General features: G+C 42.4%; 1 protein-coding gene across 4 annotated transcripts in view; it reads left to right on the forward strand.

Annotated features, from left to right (window-relative positions):
* The window catches only part of INO80D (INO80 complex subunit D), a 46,764-nt gene extending 32,425 nt beyond the window's left edge, over positions 1-14,339 (forward strand). For all 4 annotated transcript variants that reach the window (XM_056349219.1, XM_056349217.1, XM_056349220.1 and 1 more), the window contains one exon: positions 801-14,339. In XM_056349219.1, the coding sequence (XP_056205194.1) occupies positions 801-1,969 (1,169 nt within the window). In that variant the 3' untranslated portion in view covers positions 1,970-14,339. The remainder of the gene's footprint in view (positions 1-800) is intronic.
* The last annotated feature ends 6,505 nt before the right edge of the window (positions 14,340-20,844 follow it).

Below are 20,844 nucleotides of genomic sequence, written 5' to 3' on the forward strand. Positions count from 1 at the left end.
AGCAGACTTTAAGAAGGCTGGTGTGTTCTGCTTGCTGTTATAATTACTGCTCTGAAAATTCTAATTGGTTTAGTATTTTAATAATTCATTTTACATTTTTACTGCCTGTCAGTGTTGCAGTTTAATCAAGAGTATTCTCAGTAATGGCATCTTTCTGCCATCGAGTGGGGCTGGAATCACAGTCAATATTGGCCTTTGATAAAAGGAGAAGAGAGTGAGAATAACATCATTAAATACATTTTTGAAACTAGCTTTTGATCAGAATGGTATCTGAATTTCTAGATTATAAAGCTCAGTACTGATCACATATAACAGAGAAATTAGAACAGCCCAGAACTGGGGTATGTGATTTCTTTGGTTGTTTTCTGATATGACGTAACACTAGACTGTGTTTGAGTTGAAATTAACCTAAATTACACTGACTATAAATTTTAGCTCCAGTCTGTAATGTGGTAAGTAGAAGGGAGTTTGTGGACTATTTGTGTTACTGCAGCATTGAGGAAAATCTTATTTAAGCGTTTTGTACTTCAAGTCTAGTAAGTTTGGGAGTCATATTGTATTGGAAGAGGAGGGCAGAGAGAGGGGGTTCCCTTGAGGAGGAATGTGTAATTTCTTGTTTTTCTTACCCTGCTTACCCAGTAAACACTGGTGAATGAAATTTTCTGTGTACCGCACACCATTCTAGAAGGTCGTCATACACTGCAGCTCTGTACTAACTGTGTACATCTGCATCCTTAGAGTGGCAGTGCTGGGCTCATCTGAGAGGAGTGTGCTAACTTCTGGTGTCCCTGTTTCTGCAGGTAAAAATGGAGATCTCCTTCCGACTACAGAAGAGGCTGAAGAGCTGGAACGGGCCCTACAGGCTGTAACTTCTCTTGAGTGCCTGAGTACCATTGGAGTACTTACACAGACAGATGGTGTGCCAGTTCAGGAGCTGTCAGATAGAGGGATAGGGGTGTTCTCTACAGGTGCCGGAGCTCCGGGAATGCAGTCTTTGAGTCGAGAGGTTAACACGGATTTGGGGGAGCTGTTGAATGGGCGTATAGTACATGATAATTTCTCCGGTCTGGAGCTGGATGAGAACTTGCTCCGTTCTGCTACCTTGTCCAACCCACCTACGCCCCTGGCAGGGCAGATCCAGGGGCAATTCTCAGCCCCAGCCAACGTCGGCCTTACTTCTGCCACTCTGATAAGCCAGAGTGGCCTTGGGGAGAGAGCCTTCCCAGGACAGTTTCATGGACTTCATGATGGCAGCCATGCCTCCCAGAGGCCCCACCCTGCCCAGCTGCTGAGCAAGGCAGATGACCTGATCACCTCACGACAGCAATACAGCAGTGACCATTCACACTCCTCACCCCATGGAAGCCATTATGATAGTGAGCATGTGCCGTCTCCCTACAGTGACCATATCACATCCCCTCACACCACATCCTTTTCTGGTGATAACTTGGCAGCTACCTTCTCAGCAGAGATGCCCATGATGGCACAGCACTTGCTCCCAACTCAGCTGGATGTGCCACTTAGCGGGGTGGTCAACCCCAGAACTCACTGGGGAAATCTTCCTGTCAATCTTGGGGACCCCTCTCCGTTTAGCAACCTTCTTGGTGCAGATGGACACCTCCTGTCCACCTCCCTGTCCACACCACCTACCACCTCGCACTCAGAGACCACACAGCCTGCCTTCGCCACTGTGACCCCCAACAGCTCCAGTGTGCTTCCGGGGTTACCGCAGACCAGTTTTAGTGGCATGGGTCCTGCCTCTGCTGAACTCATGGCCTCCACCTCCCCTAAACAACAGCTCCCTCAGTTCAGCGCAGCCTTCGGGCACCAGCTGAGCTCCCACAGTGGCATCCCCAAGGACCTGCAGCCCAGCCACAGCTCCATAGCTCCTCCCACGGGCTTCGCAGTGACCGGTGCCACCGCTACCAGTACCAATAATGCATCTGCGCCCTTCACCACCTCCAACTGAGCTTGTCTGCCTGCCTTCGTGCAGGTAGATGGGGGACCTGTGTTTTCTATCTTTCCTTTTTTCCTTTATTTTTTCTGTCCTCCTTCCCCCCCCTTTTTTTTTTTTTTTCTTTTTAAGAGGGGGTTGAGGAGAAAACCCCTGCTTCAGTACTGACCAGGGTTAGCCCTCTGTGAACCTTGCTGTAACGTTCACATGTGCTTGTTATGCACCGGTGCTCATTTATTGCAGGCAGGTTCACTGTTCCCCAATAATTCCTTAAGGATACAGCACAGTTACTGGATGTAATTGATTTTAGCAGTAAGACCTAGAAATGGGAAGATACCTCAGATTACTGATGCATGTTACTGTTCCCTAGGGTTTGGATCAGTGCTTGCCATCCCATTAGCATCTGGTAGAAAGTTTTCCAGTGGGCAGAAGTCTCTTGATTATTCTTAATTTTTTTTTAGTTTACTTTTTTTCCAAAGGTAGCATCTGGCATGGAAAACTTGGCTGCACACATTGATTTGAGAATGGTGCACTGAAGTCCTAAATCAAGGTCATAGTTCAAGGAAGAGTTTGGCAGTTTCTTAAAATAGTCTCTTGACCTCTTCTGTGTGCGTGTGTGTGTTTGGGGTGCAGGGAGCAGCAGTTCCTTTTCTTCTTTTGGTGAAGAAGTGGGCGTTGTCCCCTTCCAGAACTGGTCCCTGTTCTTACTGCATGCTGACTTTTGTTTTTTTATGATGATGATTTTTAATTCATTGAGCAGCAAGGGGATCAGTTGACTGGTTGCCCAGAACTCTGAAGGCTGATATGAAGTTAGCCCAGGGAAAAAAAGAAAGAAAAACGGAAGCATTGAAACATCATGGATTAGCGAAGATTCCTGTGCAGAAGTTCCCTCCCTTGCTGAATTACTGTGGCCTTGTAGCATTGATGATTTGCCTTTTCAAGTGTGGCTATGTCCGGAACTCCTTGCCTGACAGGCTGACAGGTATTTCCCAGCTGAAAGTGAAAGAATTTGTTGGTATTCTGCCCATCCACACAAGTCTAGGTCAGACCCTTAGGTAAATTTCAAATGGATGCATTTCTCAAATCATGTCTAGCTACTGAGACTTTCTTGCATAGTTTTACCCCCTCGGGAGCCATATAGTTTTTTTGACACTTGTAGGGTTTGATGCTCTCTGTATGGGAAGCTGAATGTATGTAAGGAACTAGCAGGTACCTATCAGCAGTCATGGCTAACCAAAAGAGAAATCATTAAAGCAAAATATATAGAGAATTCCTTCTGCTTGCAGGACAGTGTTGCTTTTAGTGCCCACCTGCTAAAGGTAGTATTCGGACCCTTTGGTGGTAATGTCACTTCTTAAAGAAAGGAGTCTGCTAGATTGTAGATTTTTAAAATTTTATTTTATGTTTTTTAATCCAAGAGAGAACAGCAGCAGAAATTCTGAGGTGTTTACTGGCATCTCTTATCAGGAAGGGGGAAAAGGAATTTGCTTGTGACTCTATAGGGCTCAAACTTGCTACTATATTCTGACTTTGACTGTAAAAGTAGCTCCTACTTAATATAACAAGTCTCTACTCTTCTTGGTTTATTTCTGAGATGCAGATGAGAGAGAATAGAAAATCCCACATTTCAGTCTCCTACTGTAGAAGACAGATTTCATTCTACCTTACAGTAAAACATCCTACCTGCGTGTATTCTAGTCTAATTCAGGAAATTAAGAGATACCAAGAACATGCGATAGGGAGGCCTAATAAATTGTTTGAGCAAGAGATCATTGAACAAAGTTTAGTCATTACATATTCATTTTGTTAGCAGTCAGGCCCACACCAAAATCTCTGACCCAAACCTTTCCTTCCATTTTGCTAAGGAACAGAATTTAAACAGGATAGGTCTTGTGTATTCTTACTGTTGTAGCAATCATACTATCCCTATTTTCTTGAAATATTTGTCCTTCTTAAATATAAAGGAGTATGGATGATGCATATGTCCTTTTCTGAAATTGCAAGTGTATGTGGGTGGAGGAAAGAAAAATGATTTTCATGCTTCTGTTGTTATGAAGTCCTTATTTCATACTTGGTAAAATAGATCTTAATAATATAAGCCGAATATTTTAAAGTGGTGATTTAAATATGTTTGTAACATTTAAATGTTTTTAAATCATGTAAAAAGTTGAATTGAAGCCTATGAAATCCTGCTTTGTGATTGTCCTGCTGATTGAGGAATGCCCAGTGGTATTGTGAAATGAGGCAAATCTGACAAGGCATTTATTTATTTTTGTATTATGTTCCCCATACTTTGTTGAGGAGACAACTGTTTGATTTGCAAATGATTTTCGTTGTGTCCGTATACCTTCTTCGATGTGTTTGGATGACTGGCTGAAAAAGAGTGGAGAACTAGTATACCAAATGGTTAAGTCTTTAATCTGCTTGTATATTCACGTCATTTCAGAGGATGTTAATTTCTATAAATGGGTTTCAGGACTTTGGTCTTGAAATCGTTCTTGTGCCCGTCAGACCTTTTAATGAAGCTGCAGCTAGTGCAGAGCGTATCTGCCCCACATCACATTTCTCTTTCTTAGGAAATGCCGGGGGGGAAAGGGAGGAGAGGAACTGAGAGACAAGGTCTGCTTGGTCACATTGCTATAAATTATGGAGGAGCTCTTTGGTCTTAGGTCACTGTGAGTTTGTACTGGTCTAACTCAGAACAGAACCCAGCTCCTAATCTGAGGATTGATTTCGACAGGGAATTTCAAAAGCTGTCAATGCTGTGTGGGTCTGTAATTCCCGTTTGAAATCAGTGGCCGTTACGTACCTGCATTCCTTTAAGGCAGCCTAGGATATCAGCTCTCTTCCCCCACTTAGACTTGGTATCCCTTGATGGCTCTTCCCTGAAAAGTGACTACATAACATTTTTTCAATGAGCAAACTAAGTTTGCAATAAAGCTGCACTTTTAAAAATAAACTTCCATTTGTATACATTGAAATAGGAATCCCTCTGTCCTGTCTGACACAGAGTTCTGAAATGGGCCACCACTCTTGCCTTTTCCTGGTTCACCTCCCAACTTTTCACTGCTGCCAATTTCATGGTTGCAGCCTACCAAGCAGTTACGGGTCTTGATCTTAGCGTTAGGAGGTTGATCATTGCAGGTGGGCTCCTACCACCACAGAACCTGGTGATTTCAGTGAATCAGTGTCTTTCTGTTGGGTGTGATAGGTCCAGTCTGAGAGGTATGTGCAGCCAGAGATGTTTCATGCCTCTTCCTCTGGAAAATACTGCAGGTCTGGTTAAGGTAGTCCTCAAGGCTGTTATTTATGTGGTTCCCAAGTAGAATCCATGCCATCTCACAAAGGTTTTTAAGTATAATCTCCTTGTATAGCTATTAGCACTCTGATCACCCTTTCACCAAAGAGCCAGTGTAGCAATTTCGGTCCATTGATTTGAGATGGTCGATACCTGTCGTGCCCTTTATGTGTTAACAAATGGAGTAAAGCTAGTTGAACCTAAAAGCTAATTTCTTTACATAAGATTTGAGTTCTAAAGAATTAAAAAAAAAAATTAGACTTAAAGTACCAGTAACATAATTTTTGGTAATAGTAGCACCTTAGTTAGTCTTTGTACAAAAGTACTTAACACAAGATGAACTTTGGCAGTGTACAGAGGTTCATCAGGAACAGTCTCATGCTGGTCTGGTGTGTAAGGCGTTCTGTAAGATACAATTTGATGTTTCCTTTCACTTAGGAAGACTATGCCAACTTTGAGGGGAGCCATATGCACTTAGATACCTCAGAGTTGATTTGTTCTTTGGCCTCGTAATTACTATGATACAAGAAGATGTACGTATGATGGAAAAGGTGCATCGTTTTGTCTCCTCCTGCCTTCCAGTTCCTATAGGTTCTTGCTTGGTTTCTTTCTCATTAGTAGCATGCTTCTGTCTATGGTTGGGCATAAAGGCTTTAAATCAGTAATGCTGAGAGCACAGTTGCAGGTGTGCCTCAGGCACTGTGGAGAAGGTGGCAACAGCTAGATTTCCCACTTTATTCAGCAGGTTAGTGAAATGAGGATTTGTAGTTCTCATTTGAAAAGCATTGGAAGGCCCTGAGAAGCTGATCACTTCCAAGGCAAAAATCAGAAATGGTGCTGCAAATACAAATGCAAGGAAAAAATAATGTCAGAGGAGAGTCATACTTAATAGCGAAGAGAAGCCAAGGGAAGCGGTGCTTTTTAGAAAGTTTTGAGTTTGGGGGTTTTGTTTGTTTGGTTGGTTGTTTTTTTTCTTGAGGGAGGCGGGTATTGAAATAATTGGGAAGTTCTGTTGTGAGCTGTTAGGCGCAGTGTGATGCCACTGGCTTCAGGGGCACGGCCAAGGCGACGGGCCTAGGACTGAACCTGCTGACCAGTAGCCAATTTCAGTTTGAAGCTTCATTTTGCTGTAACCACATCTAAATACAGTCTGGGATTGAATCTGTTTGCCAGGAAAGAAGAATCTCATGAAAGGAGTACAGTAAACAGTGGACAGATGTCTCCCCCGAGAAGCTGGCCCTGGTGGTTACATACACGTGGTGGTAGCCGGCTTCCAGACGGCGTCTCCTCCCTGAGCTCCTGCAGCACCGTGGCTGCTGCGTTTCCCTGTAGGCACTGGCTGGGCTCCGGGGGCACTTCTCCCTGTCTCTGTGCTGCAGCGAGCTGAGTCCGCTGGTGGACAGTGGTGGACAGTCTGAGCCTTTGGGCAGGGAGGAGAGAAAAGTTTTTTAGAAGGGCCAGCTAGCTGCAGTTGACCCTTTCAAGACTTGTAGGGCACAGTGATGGTGGCAGGAGGTCTTTTCAGCAGACAAACAATAGAAAACTTACCTGCAGTGATCTGCAGTGAGGTGTTTGTGTGGCTGTCCAGGCAGCTTCCCTGGTGGGATGTTTATTTTTGCTTTTGTATTTTTACCATTACGTGTGAAGGAGTCTCCTGTGCAGGCCAGTTGCAAGGTCCAGTGGTGGTGGAAATATTAACTGAAGGAATAGTTTTAGGCTAATGTGCTGACCAGGTCTCTTTAGGTCTTTCAGATCTTTTGGATAACATTTAATGATGGGGGTGTTGTGGCTGCTTCTTGTACCTCCTTTATTTTCTTCCTCTCTACATTCTTCATCATTCTTTCTTTCATTCTCCGGTTCTTAGATGCTTCTCCAACGTAAGTAATGCCAACCAGTAAGTCTTCTGTGGTCCTGAGTGAATCTGACTGTAAAATGAAAAGGAGGAGAGATTCCTGCAATTCATAACATACATTTTGGATGCTAGAATAGCAGTGTAGTAGATCAGAGTGTTTCTCAGATCAGTAAGATGATGTTTCACAGCACACTGATACGGCATAAACTAGACTCTGAGGGTGCAACATTGATTGTGGGAGTGCACATATTAGCAGTGAATGTGCAGGTATTTTTACCAAGAGTTTACCTTCTTACAAGTTCCTCTGTTGAGAAGTGCATCAGTAGAAAGCCATGAAGAAAAGTTTAAAGTATTCTGTTTAATATCCACAAACTGAAATAAACATAAGGAGGGTTGGTGGAAAAATCTGCATTTGTATTTACATTGTTAGGAGAGGTCTGGTCATGAGGGACCTTAGCTCTATCAGGTAAAGCTTTGGTTTTGTCTTTAAAACTACACAAAAACAGTGTTGTAGGAAAAGAAAAGTTCAGTGGAGAAGAAGGCGTTATAAAAGATATGTCTTAGAACAATTTTCTCGCTCGTGTCTTCAGCCTTTTTTTTAAAAAAAACCCCACAAACAATAGTGACTGTTTTGGGAGCTTTTCCCTTTGCTGTTCTGCTACTTCTCATGGTTGTTGGGTTCTTTGCTTTCCCCTATTTTACTCTGCTTTCACATACTCCTTCTCTGGCTACTATGGAATAATGTAGTGGAAGCATGAGAGGAGAAAGTGGGTTTGGCCATGGGTTGCCAGCAATAGTTGAAGGCTTTCTTTTTCTTCTCCTTGAAGTAAGTGTTGGCACCTCTTCAGTCTACTGTGGGTCATAGAAATCGGTTTAGAAGTGAACAGGATGAAACTTGGGGGTTTGACCTTAAAACTGTACTTACCTGAGGTAGAAAAATGCATTCTTCCTACTCCTACCCCTCACTAGTCCCCCAAACACACACACAGAGTGAGATGTCCAGAGTACCCGCGTATCGACTGCATGCGTGTGCTGAACTTGGTCCAGTAGTGCTAATTTTTTACCTGCTTTCTGCTGTCAGCCAGCACCCACAGGGGCAAACTCTGGATAGGTAACGTTCCCAGCTATCCTCTGGAAAACTTTATTTTTGGTGCAGATTGCTCTGATGTAGCTGACTGCGATGGCTTCTACCTTGGAGTGGGCTGATTTACCCTGAAATGACTGTCTAACCTGCGTCTTAAACAGTGTAGTTAGTTCCGGTGCAAATAGATTCATTCTGAAGTGATGGACAGTTTGATTCTCATGCAAAATAGCTACATCCTACCAGAAGGGGTTGAACCAGTTTCTCTGAACAGTGATGACCTTCACTGTACAGTTTTGGGTATGTCTCAGGGATTCCTTGTGGAAATAAGGGCAGTTAACAAAAAAACAAAAAAAACAAACAAAAAAAAAAACACACACAAAAAAAACCCACAACAAAAAAAAAAAAAAGAAAAAAAAAAGAAAAAAGTAAATAGTTTTAAAAGTAAATACTAATTTAAGGTAGAGCGTCACCTAAGTGAGAGCGTAAGAAGGAGAAATCTTTGTTCAGTTTTGTAGTCCACGGTGGTTTGGCTTAGGGACTCTTTCTCTTCTCGGGGCTCTCATCTCAAGTTCAACATACAGAATCTTTTTCATCACGCTCAGCTTTAAACTTTTTATTTAAAGATACCCTTCCCCAATGAGCTTTCAGAATACTTATTGTAGATTTTAAGAGAAATGGTATATTAATTTATGCTATTAACATCACCTCATAAATTATAAGTTTTATACTAAAGCTGTATTGAGTGTAATGAATTATGTTGCATATGTGTTTTTAATAGCTATAAAATTATATACAAGCTTTTTTGGAAAAACAAACTAGTGAAGCACCTTTTTACACTGGATCTTTGCCGTGTCAAGGTGTACAGCTATTCTTTGCTACCTTGCAGATATCTATATCTATATATAGATATATATATATAAATAAAATAAAATGGTATCCTGTATCAACAAGCATAGAACTCTTTTTAACCCTTATATTACTGTTCCTATAACTCTTTTTAAATTTTGTTTTGAGTGTTCCATTCTGCAATAATTTATCCGTGGTTTGTACCTATGATTAGAAATTTAGTTACAGGGTAAATAGATCAAATTGAAAAAATCCAACTCCTGTAGCTGGAAGTTGTGAACCAAGTTTGTAAGACCTTTTCTTTTTTTTAAATGTATTTATTTCCAGTTAGCTCTGTGAGTTGGAATTTGAAAAGTCAGAACATTAGGAATCTACAGTGTCTTATTCAGGAATTTTCCCTCTCCTTTCCTCACAAAGGAATTCCCACTGTGACTTATAAATAGAATTAGACTGCTTGTGTGCATGTATGTATTATATATACACACAAAAATATGCATTGGGGGGGATGTATGTGCGATACGAATGTGTATATTGTATGTAGGTCATAGTTTTGTAAAGAGCAAAGTAGTCGAGAGGTGATGGAATGTATTGTAGAAATGTGATTATTTAGTAGGGGGTTGTTAAGTCCTCACTGTTGTATAAATAACTGAAACTCTCTACTACATAATCTTCTGTTATAAGGCTAACTCTGATATCATGTCAATTTTACTGTTTTTTAAATGAGTTACATTGAGCCCTGTTTAAAATGCCATGAAAATACCAAGCTCCCAAAGACAGCCTTTAAATAAAACAAATGGGGGAGGAGGAGAGATGGGAGAAATGAGTCATGTTTTTCAGGAGAAATTGAAATGGGAAAGCTTGCATTCGGTGGGATGGGGAGGCACGGGTATTGCTCTGTCTTTGCATATTAATACCCGGATCTCTTAGGGGCTGACTTGGAAAATGTTGTCAATCAGTGTACTTGTGTTTTCAAATTAGGCGGTTAGGGGCACTGTTTGTCGAGTGATCTCCATCTATAAAAGGATCTTGTCTTCAAAGTAGATTCTTTTCTTTCCTGGTGGTCTTTGCATATATTAATTTTGCCCCCAGATTGCTGTTGTGGGATTGCAGAACAAAATACGCTTTCAATCCAGGGAGTTTCACTTGCGCTGTGAAATTCTGAATTCAATTATGGCCACTTAACTCTTTTTTTTTTTTTTTTCCTGTCATTGGAGAAGGAAGATTTCTTTATGGGAGTTCTCACTTGAAATTGTGAGAAGTCAGAAACATTCTTACAGATTGGCTTACTCTTCATACTGTTCTATTTAGGCTGGAGAAAGTAACCTAATTGTTATTTATTCATACAGTATCACTTTTCATGATGATGATCCTGTTGACTTTAAAAATCTGTTTAGAAAAACAGAGCTTCCAGTATTGCAGAGACATTTGGGTTTTTTTGAAGGCTTTTTTTAAGCAGTTGCAAATCAAATCTTAATTTTCAAAATTTTTTTTAATGCCCCCCCTCGGTATGTTGATATGCCCCCCAGGTGTCCCTCCCCCTTTCCTCCTCCCCGCAATTCGTTTCTGGCACATATGCATACAAGTGAAAGTGCAGGGAGGTGGAAGTTGTTAGAGGCCTTTCCTTCTCTTTAGTGGGTGGTAATGGGAGTTAGCAGCATACATCTTTATGCCTTCATGGGGAAGAATAGACCCATTTTTGTGTATACCTGTACAGAGAGATTTATCTGTATATGAGATGTTGGTAGCACTTTGCTGAATGTGGACTTGCCCTTATGATGTACAATAAATAAGTATGAATGCAATCAATCTAAATCTATATATACCTGCATACAGATGTATAGATGGAATTTACGTTGTATCACACACATGTACATTAGTTGTAACATGAGTGTGTGAGCTAAAGAGAGACTATCCATGTGACATATGTGTAACAGGTAAGCACTTGTGCCAAACAAGGTTGTTTCAATTCTTCTGAGGGATTTGGATGACATCAGTGACTGATGTGAGCTTGGTCACCATTGATTTGTGTTACCTCAGCCCTCACAGTGGAGTTTCCTTGGTACGTTTCTGCTTTTGTTTATTCTATAGAAATAGTTGAGGCCTCTTGCAATGCTGACCTCTTCTGCTTCCCTGCTCCATTGCCTTCATTCCAGCTCCTCCTCGTCCTTCCATCTCTAGTTTCTCTTGCAAGCAGCAGTCAGCTTTAATGGCCCAATCCAGCTCTGCTTATGCATTAGGCAAATTCTTTTGGTGGCTGTAGTGGCAGCTGAATTGGGCCCTGAGCACTTGCTTGAACTTACACAGATTTTCCTAGCTATTCAATTGTGCTTGAGTATGACTGCGACTGATTTGCAGATGAACACAACCTTTCCTTTGAACCTGATGCAAAGCTTCCTAGCATATTAAAAGGTTAACTCAGCACCGTATTTTAGAGGTAAATGTTCAAAATGAGGAAAATGCACCCCACCCACCCCCACCCCACCCCCGAAAAATTATCTTCACTTTTCAGCCCCAGGGAGAAAAAGGGAGTTCGGTTAGTTGTTTCCTGTAACGCATGCAGTAAGCAGAAGGCAGCCCTGTCTCTGTTCTGAGCAGTGGGGTTGTCATCAAACATATCAAGAGAAACACAGCTCGTTATATTTTACCATTAAACAGATTTTGAAACGAGCTGCAGAGTTGACCATTAACATGCTAGCACTTTGCATCTAATTGTGTACTGAATGATCTTGCTTATGCAAGTAAATTGTGGGTTTAAGTATTTTATTTTCTGTTTTCTGGCTAAATGGAGCTTCTGTATCCTTTTAGCAGAAAGCAGCTGTCAGAAACCTGGCCGGTCACATTTAAGCACTGTTGAAACTCCTGGCTAACTTAGGCTTCAGTGTCAGTGGAGAATGCTGCTCCAATTCTGTCATCGAGCTGTACCGCATTCCATGTTTTCAGTATCGATATGGCATGATTTTTCTTGGCCACAATTCAGCCATGGAATTTTGTCTTCCTTGCATCTCTTTTTAGAAAAAGGTAAACCGGTGTACCGTTCCATCTGAGCTTTCATGCAATCATATACGACAATTTCTATAATACATATGTTCGGGCGTGTGTCTGGGTATGTCCGTGTACTGTGTGTGTATAATACCTAATTATATGCACACGTATATTATGCTATTTCAGTTTATGTATGTGGAGAATGTACGTGTTGGTTCTCCCCTGATATATACTCATGCATACGTATATTAAATATGTATATAGGGTGTAGATGTCCTGCATATACATGTGTATATGTTGCGAACCTTGGTTGGCAATTTTTCCCCCCACTTTTTGCAAATTGCTGTCCCTATGACATATTTTTCACTGAAGCTGCATTATATAGAAGAAATGGAGAAATGTGTTATCAACGTTTTATTTTAAAAAGGAGACTGAATTACCGAAAGCCATTTGTAATTGTCTTTTGGATTTTTACTAGAAGGGTTGTTACTTTAAAAAAGGAAAAGGTAAAAAAAAAAAGAGAAAACAAAAAAAACAGAAGCAAGCAGACAAGCCCTTACTCCCACCATCACTCACATAGGCATAAGAAAGAAATGGAAACACAAGTTTCTAAGTATTTATTTCCTTTGGGGAATTCTGAGGCATACTGTAATTGCATTCTGCCCCATCCCCCTTTTGTCCAATTATAATTAATGATTCATGGTTTCTTTTACACAGCTTTTCCCCTCATTACTTCCGTAGATCATTGTTCACCTCCTACATTCAATAGTGCTGATATCACTAAGGAGATTTCATGTCCTTCTGTCCTTTTCAGGAGAAATACCAGAGCATCACTATTGTGTTACATTTTAACATACTTTGTGGAGGATGGATGTTTTTATTGAAGATGTCTTTAACAAGTCTTTAACTTACTTAATGTGAGAAGCCTTCATTGGAATATATCGTTTGTTTGTTTCCAACTGGTTTCTGAAACTTTTTTCACCAACAGATTAAGTAGTTCCCTTCTTATTTGATGCCTGAGATTTCAGGGTTTGGGTTTATTGTTGTGGGTTTATTTTTTGATGTTTTTTTTCCCCTCCAGTTCCCCAAAATGTTTGTCTGCAAGTGGAGCAAAACAGATGTCAGAATCTCAGCTAATATTCTTTTGCAGTTAAGGGTAAATATCTTTATCCTAGTCTTAATAAAAGAGAAGGTGGCAGAAGGACAATCCAAAGTGCTGAGAGGGAATGCTCGCCCTTTTTAAGGCTGTCTCAGAGAAGTTTGTGTTTGGTGTCATTTTAAAGGTAGCTTGATCATGCTTTGATATCAGAAACAGCCTTGTAACAAAGAGCCTCGTACAGTTGTTTGGCCACTAGAGTTTGAAATGTGAACAAGTTGCAGTGGGAAAGCAAAGGTGAGGCAGTGTATTTTGAACCAGTGAATTGTAGCTTGCAAACGTACCTGATTTTGAAGTAACTGCATGGTAGCAAGGATTAGCAGTCTCTTACACCCCTTCCTCCTTCCCTCTCATCCCTGACACGTATTTGGCATACCGTACATTGGGAAAAATAAACAACTTGCTCCAGCAAAGCTAAATCCACTTAATGACTGCTTAAAGGGAACATACAAACTTGCATTGCTGCATCCCGCCTCATGGTATTAGCTGGAAGACTAGCTAATACGCACAAAAAGCCCAGTCCAGGTTGCTTCTGCAGATGTGTCTAGTTTGGAGAGTGTGGTGCATGGGGATGCCTGAGAATAAGGGTCCCTTCCTACAGGGTCCCCGGCAGTGATAGTAACTCACACTACTGCTTCTAGTGCTGGAGGCTCACAGACAGCATTCCAGGGGCGGGTAGGAAAGCTCATGTTTGTACTTTCCCTTTAAATAGGAAAGGTTGGCTCACATGTTCCTCTTACTTCTCAATGAATGTACTGTATTACCATTTAAAAAAAAATAATCAATGAAATGATAATAGATTGGTCTCCTTTTGTTATCTGGTCCTTGTTTAATTTGTTTAAGGGTTTTTGTATACAAAAGTTTACATTTTTATGTATATTTTTCTTGTGTAAAAACTGATGTAATATGTGTATAAAACACTGTATGTATTATCTGTATATAGTGTGACAAAATGATTTTCTTTCTTTCTTTTGGATGTATTAATAAATCTTGCTGTGAAGTAGCCACGCTTACTATGATGAAACCCTCTTCTCCAAGCCATTTTGCTATGTCCAAGATAGATTAATGTTGCCCAGGCTGAAATCTAATCCATAAAGTGATTTTTATTTCTTTTTGAGACGTATCCTAAGTACAGTTATTAAACTGTCCTTTGCTTAGATAGCTGTAGAGTCTGATTCTGCTTTTGCTGTTCTCTATTGCTTTCTAATTACATTAGCTAATTAGTTTTGCAAACAACCCGGGGTCTTCAGTCTCAGTCCTGATTCTAATTATAGTGCTTTCTAGCGCTGGATCACTGGCCTGGAGACCAGATCCTCTTCATCTTGTTTTCTGGTTTGAGTTTGCAGAACTATACTTAAAATATAATTTAAGGGATAAAGGATAGAATTTTGTCTTCTATGTCATGATGTTTTCTGAGATATACTCAGAAATCTGTATTTATATACTTGGAAAGTATATACCTGCTTCACCACCAGAACTGGGAAGTTGGTGTTTGGCATTATTTGGAGGATTAGCATGTGGGTGAGAAATGATGGTTGCGGAGGTGCTGCGTGGGGCTCGGGTCAGTTCTCGGTCAGGGTTGCGAGGCCAGGGTATGCATGTGGTGACCACCTGGATTAGTCAGGCTCTGGGAATCACCACTGCCTTGTTCGGACCCAGCCAGCTGCGCACTGGAGATAAGCTGCTGTTCCTGCCACCTTGCTGGGCTGGTGTGAACTGGGCTGCCTTGGCTGGCACTGGCCTTCCAGTGCTGGTTTGGCTCTCAGGGAGCCGCTTTTCCACAGGAGCCTGCAGGAGGTCTTCTCTTCGGACAGAACTGCGCCTTGGACACTTTGCAGTAAGTAGATGGCTGCTGCATCTTCCTCTCACCAGTTGTTTCATGAAGTCTTCTGCTTTGCTTTCTGACTTAAAGATACGTGCTTCAACTGGTGTTTGCTTTGCAACGTGTTTGAGGTTGTGACTTAAAAGGGAAAAGCACTTGTGTCCTAGGCAAGACCATCTTCCAGGTTCTGTTTTTCATAAGCAGTCTCACTTAATGCTGATATGATCATCAGGATAACTATTGGCAGAGATTGATGAGAAGGGAATTCAGTAATTTGACTTTTCTTTTTAATGAATGGTGGCCCGGCCATTCTAGACGGTGTAATTAGAGCGGCATTTCACAGTGCCTGGTTGTAATTTAGGCCGAGAGATAAGCGGTGAGCGTCAGTGAATGATGTAGTCTTCCACGCTGACACACACTGCAAAGGTTTTTGGCAAGCTGGTTTGTGCTTTAATACCTTTCCTTCCTGGGAGGTGGGAGTACACCGAAAGTGCCGCATCGGACATTTGTCAAGACAGAACGATGACAAAAAAGATCAGATGCTTAAACAAAAGGAGAGTGCAGCAGCATAGGTTCAGTGCAGTATGGCTGCAGAAAATCTACCCCATGCTTGTGCATTCTAGGGAATTTTCAAGGTGATGGGCCTCTGAGGCATTTGGACACTGTAGGGGTAATAGTGACGAGGCAGTTCTGGGCTGTTATTGAAGCAGTGCTAGCTGTGCATGGGGATGTTGCAAAGCTGACCCCAAGGTGCTCCTGTCTCAAGTAGCATTCAGAATGGCAAGAAGTGGAAGAATTTATTCTTACGGAGAAAACAGTTGTTAAAAATCTGCTTTTAACAAAACAGCAGAAGTTGCTATTTGGTGTAAGATTTGAGGCCACAATGAGGAGTAAGGTGGAAGTTAGGAAAATGGGATGTCTTTTCTGGGGATGACTCCCTGGCAGAAGCAGGGTTGCCTGGTCTGGTCCCGAGCTGGGCGTTCTCCGGGATGGGCTTAATTGAGAGACGGGCTGAGAATCTGCTGCTAAGGCAGAGACCAACTGAATCACCTGGGGTTTATTTCCCAGCATTTCCATGAACAACAAAGAAATGCTGCTCTTAGAAAATGATTGCATGACTCTCAGTCTGAAGCTTTACAAAAACAACCGGTCATTTTTGTAGTGCCACATTTCAAAACACAAATAGGTTTTGTTTGAAGTATCAATTCAGGAAGATTGTGGTACATCTTTCTTTATATTTTAACATTCCTCTCAAGCTCCAACAGTAGCCTTTTAATAGTTGGCAATTATTTTCTCAGGAAAGCTCATTTTGTTTGTATTTGAAAAGCAGGTGACATTTTGTTACAAGAGCGAGTGTTGCTCTTGTATTCAGTGAAGCAATTGGAAGGAGAAACCATTATTAAATCCAGGGGCTGGCTTGTCTGCAGAGGTGAAGACAACCTCTCTCTCTCCCTGCAATTGTCCCATCTGCAGGAAATAACGGGCCATCTTCCGCGTTGCCCCCTGAAGCCCACACCCCCAGCCTGCAGCTGTCAGGTCTGAATGGAAGATATAGGATGCTTGTTTTAAGGGGCTAAGAGGTGACGTGTTTACTGGCATGAGCTTCAGCCCAGGAATGGCTGCCTTGTTTTGCTGTTATTGCTGATCTATGACTGGTATAAGGTGACAGTGAAGGGTCTTGGTACCACTGAATCTACTAAGACAATTGAAGTGTTGGTGCTAAAAATGTCCCTGAAAGCAAAGTAGCTTTGATATTCAGATGTGTTCTTGTGCTTCTGTAGGGGAACAGCCATACAAACTTTCTATGCCCGCATTCCATAACTCCCTTGACAGATGTCCTTAGGAACAAGAGGCTTGCATGTCCTGTTCACCCCTCACGTGTCGCTTACGATGGCTGATGTAGCCACCAGTGTGGAGAAGAGTCCTGTAATGTGAACTCGGTCTGGCTCTGACTGTTTCTGTTTCTGCTCAGCTTGTGCACCAGCTTCAGGTTCCTGCCTGTTTAAATTTAAAAAGCAAAGCCTTTGCTTTCATGCTGTGCGACTCTCGGTGGAAGAAACCCCCTGCAACCAGCCAGCAACTGTCCTAGGGGGCTCTTGCAAATGTGATTTTCAGGGCCTGCTACTGTGATGCCTACCAGGTAGCTGACACTGGTTAGGCTGCTGGTACAGATGTAAAGGCTGTCAATGCTGACCAATATTTCCTCCTCATAGCTTCCTTGTGTTCTGCAGCTCCACATTTTCTGGGTGCGTATCATGGACTTCAGCCACTTGCATCTTTCCCATTGCAGTCATGTTGATGCAGTGGGGCCCTTTGCAGCAGGAGAGAAAGTGCTGCAGTGAGAGGGTCTTCCAAGCTGCAGACAGGTGCTGTGAGCCTGTGCTGTGGCCCTAGGTCTGTGACCCAGTAAGGCTTGCCAGGAGCACAGCTGGCATCTGGTGCGGCACCCTCCCCTGCCTATATAGTCCTTCATCAGAACATCCGTGTGGTACCTGGTACAACGGGGTATAGCTCATACTAAAAAGAACTTCACACATGCAAAAAAATCTTGGTTGCTCTTGGGGTTTAAGTGTGTTGGAGCATTTCTCTTTAAGCTCTGGATTTCTTGCACTGAGGTTTTGTGTGTACCGAGAGTGGCAGTGGTCATGAAGAAATGCATTGGGTCCAGGCTCCAGCTGGAAGGGTGGCAGCAACTTTGCCTGATGCAGTGGTGCCAAAGCACTGGCAAGAATACAGAGGATGATTTATGTCAGATTTGCACCGGTACTCTGCCAAAGTTTGATTTTGAGCTGTGAGTCTCGGTTACAGTGCTGCCACATCAGCAGAGCTTCTCCATGTTTGTGCTGGTGGAATTTGTGCAGAACTAGACCCTGGAAGTGTTCACAAATATTTCCTGAAGTGACTATTGTCACCATTTATTCTTGGGTACCTGGTTACAGCTTCCCTGTGTCTCTCCATGGTGGTGCTGATCCCTTCCAGTGCTAGGACTGCTGCCTGAGGCCAGGGACCTTGTTCTTCCAAGGTTCTTACAACCAGTTTTGGGCAGTCTTCAAAATAATGCCTTTGTTGGATTTTATTTTCCTTTGCTAATGAAAAATGTTTTTGCCATCATCCCATTAGGATGAACCCAACTGGGATGGGGAGAGAGGTTTAAGGGGTGATTCTTTAAGTGCCTAGAAGCATACAGATGAGTTAAATACAAGACACATGAGTCATCTAGGGTTGTTCTTCACATATTCCTGCTGCCTGTTGGTGCAGACATTTAAACTTACTGCCTGAATCAACAGAGGATGCTTCCCTAAGTGTGTAGTCTTCTATAATTTGTGCTCTCAGCAATTTGCATGCATTTGCTATGGCTGCTTTAGTAAAGAGCTTTTTCAGTCCAGCTGAATGTTCAAAGTCAGTAAAGTCACCTGACATATCTGAGAGCACTTGGTTGCTGGTTTTTTAGTTTGGGGTTTTTTTCTTTGGTTTGGTTTTTTTTTCCTGTTTTTTGGGTGGATTTTTTCCCCCAACCGGTTTAATGCCTTGTTTAATCCTGCAGAACTTAATTTTTCTGTTAACCAGCATTTGCTCAGTGGAGCCAGAGAGTTTCCTCTGTTATTAATCTCAATTTTTCTGCTCTCCCTTGGGTCCTACTATTTAATAAAGCTTTTGAGGGTGGTTTTTTTTCTCCTCCTTTTTTGCCCAGTGTTTTGCCCATTCCACACTATGTTTTTGTCTTGTCTTCTCCATCTCCTTTCCCCTCAGACTGCAACTAAAATTGTTGCTGAAGAGATTCTGGTAGGCAAAATTAGATTCCTGGAAGTCTGAATTGTTCCTTGTCAGACCTTATCCTCTTCACTCAGCTCCTTTATTCTACCAGCTCTGGCCAGGTACAAAGCCTTGCTTGGCAGAGCAATTCCTAATACCCCTAATTAAGAAATTAGAATCAGTCAAGCTCTTGTACAAATATATATGTTGTCTGAGGTAGGCCCTTTCAAAGATGATGGAGATGAGTATCATGACAAATCTGTCTTGCAAGAATTTGGCAAAGCTGCTGTGGTATTTCGCATCCCTGCAAAGCTGGCTGCCTGTAGCAAATTGCCTGTGATGACACGCCAAAAAGGTGATGCCTTCATCAGACACCGTTTACCATCTAAAACGCTCAAAAAGCTAGCAGTTCTGCTCCCGTCGGTTCCCGATTTGCTGTGGTGTTGGCTGCTTTCATGCAGCCCTCTGCTACGGGGAGCAGAGTGTTTCAAGAAGACCACGCTGTGTCTCTGAGTATGTCCCTGCTTTGGGGCAGACTTGCCCACAGGCAGCACTACTGCCATCTGCCTTTGCCAGGTGACAGAGAGCGGGGCTGGCGGGTGGCAGCTTAACTCTTAATTAATTGAATACTTGCAGGCACTCTTTTACTTAATTTCTCCCCAGTAACAAGGGATAGTTATCTGCAAGCTTTCTACCTGTCTCTGCCTGCTTCTGCCTGGATTTTATGACTGGTGCTCTTAACCAGCTTCTGTATCAGGTTGCTCTAAGCGGAGTTTGTAAGAGGCAAACGAAGCATGGATCTTCTAGTGCCTCTAAGTGTAATCTAAACTGTACAGAAAATGGTGGAGGATATGCGCAGAAAAGAGCAAGTGGCTCAATGTGATGGAATGCATTCAGCACCGGTGGGTGACACAAAAAGACACTGTCCTTGTCTTTCAGTGCTGGTGCCTGCATGTGCTTTGGAAGCCCATCACACAGGCTGTCCGTTTCCCGTGCACCTCACTGTGTCTGTGGCAGCTGGCAGCACAGCTGGCTTCACCATCACCTTGCATACTCTGCGCTCCGCATCTTCCTCCTTGTCTGTGCTGCCCAGTGGCTGTCTCCTCTGGTGGGCATCCTGCAGATTTTGCTGTCTTGCACCCCAGCCTAGCGGGGTTCAAGTGGATCCAATCTCTTGCTAGCAGCTCTCTCTGGTCTGCTTTTGTCTCTTGTCCAAAGCTCCGGTTTGCAGTCTGTGGAGGTATGACAGACTATATTTTTCACTCTCTTGCTGCCTTATCAGCACCCCCCCCTACTCTGTTGCTCACCCTGTCCTATATGGGCAGCCATCCAGGAGCGAGACTCCCTGGCTGGAAAACTGGTGGATTTTAAACATCGTGTTCCCACCATGTTACTCTCTGGTCTTGTAATTGAAACACAGCCTGTGATGCATAATTCTTAACTACATCAGAACTATGTAAGAAAATCCTCTTTCTGCTTTGGTCATCTCTAATGCCATAAAAATAAATCCATTTGTTCATGTAATTCATAATTCAGACTTGTTTTCCTTCTGCCTCCTTTTTTAATACCAGCTGTTTGGAACTTGATTTGCAGCGGAAGGTGGTGTTTGATGGAAGGGATACACTCATGAGAGCAAACGGCTTCAACCCCTTGCACTCAGAGTATTAAGTTTTATGGCTTTCCCAGTGCTATAAAAGCAACACATCCGATTTTATTTTTCATTTTGGACATAATTCTGTTTATTTTTCTTGCAAGGTTTTATACCAAGATAAGCATTCTCAGAGGTTTTTGTTTACTCTGGGAAAATGGCTTGGCAAAGAAAAGTATTACTGTGCAAGGCTCGCATTGTGGAATTGGTTTATGGCTGTAATTTCTGTGTGAAAGATGCCAGACCATTAACAAATGGAGAATCAAGTTTTCTACTTCTATTTTCAAACAGGTAATTTGCTGATTATTTACCTAGGTATTGTTCCTTGCTAATAGCCGATCAGAGTCCATGGCGTGCTTATAATAATCCTGCTGTCATGATCTATGCAGGAGAAAAATGCAGCAGTGAGAGGAGGGCAGCGGTCCGAGACTTGCCCTGCTTTCTTCTGC

Source organism: Falco biarmicus, chromosome 8 (genome assembly GCF_023638135.1).
Source record: "Falco biarmicus isolate bFalBia1 chromosome 8, bFalBia1.pri, whole genome shotgun sequence".
NCBI classification, from domain to species: domain Eukaryota; kingdom Metazoa; phylum Chordata; class Aves; order Falconiformes; family Falconidae; genus Falco; species Falco biarmicus.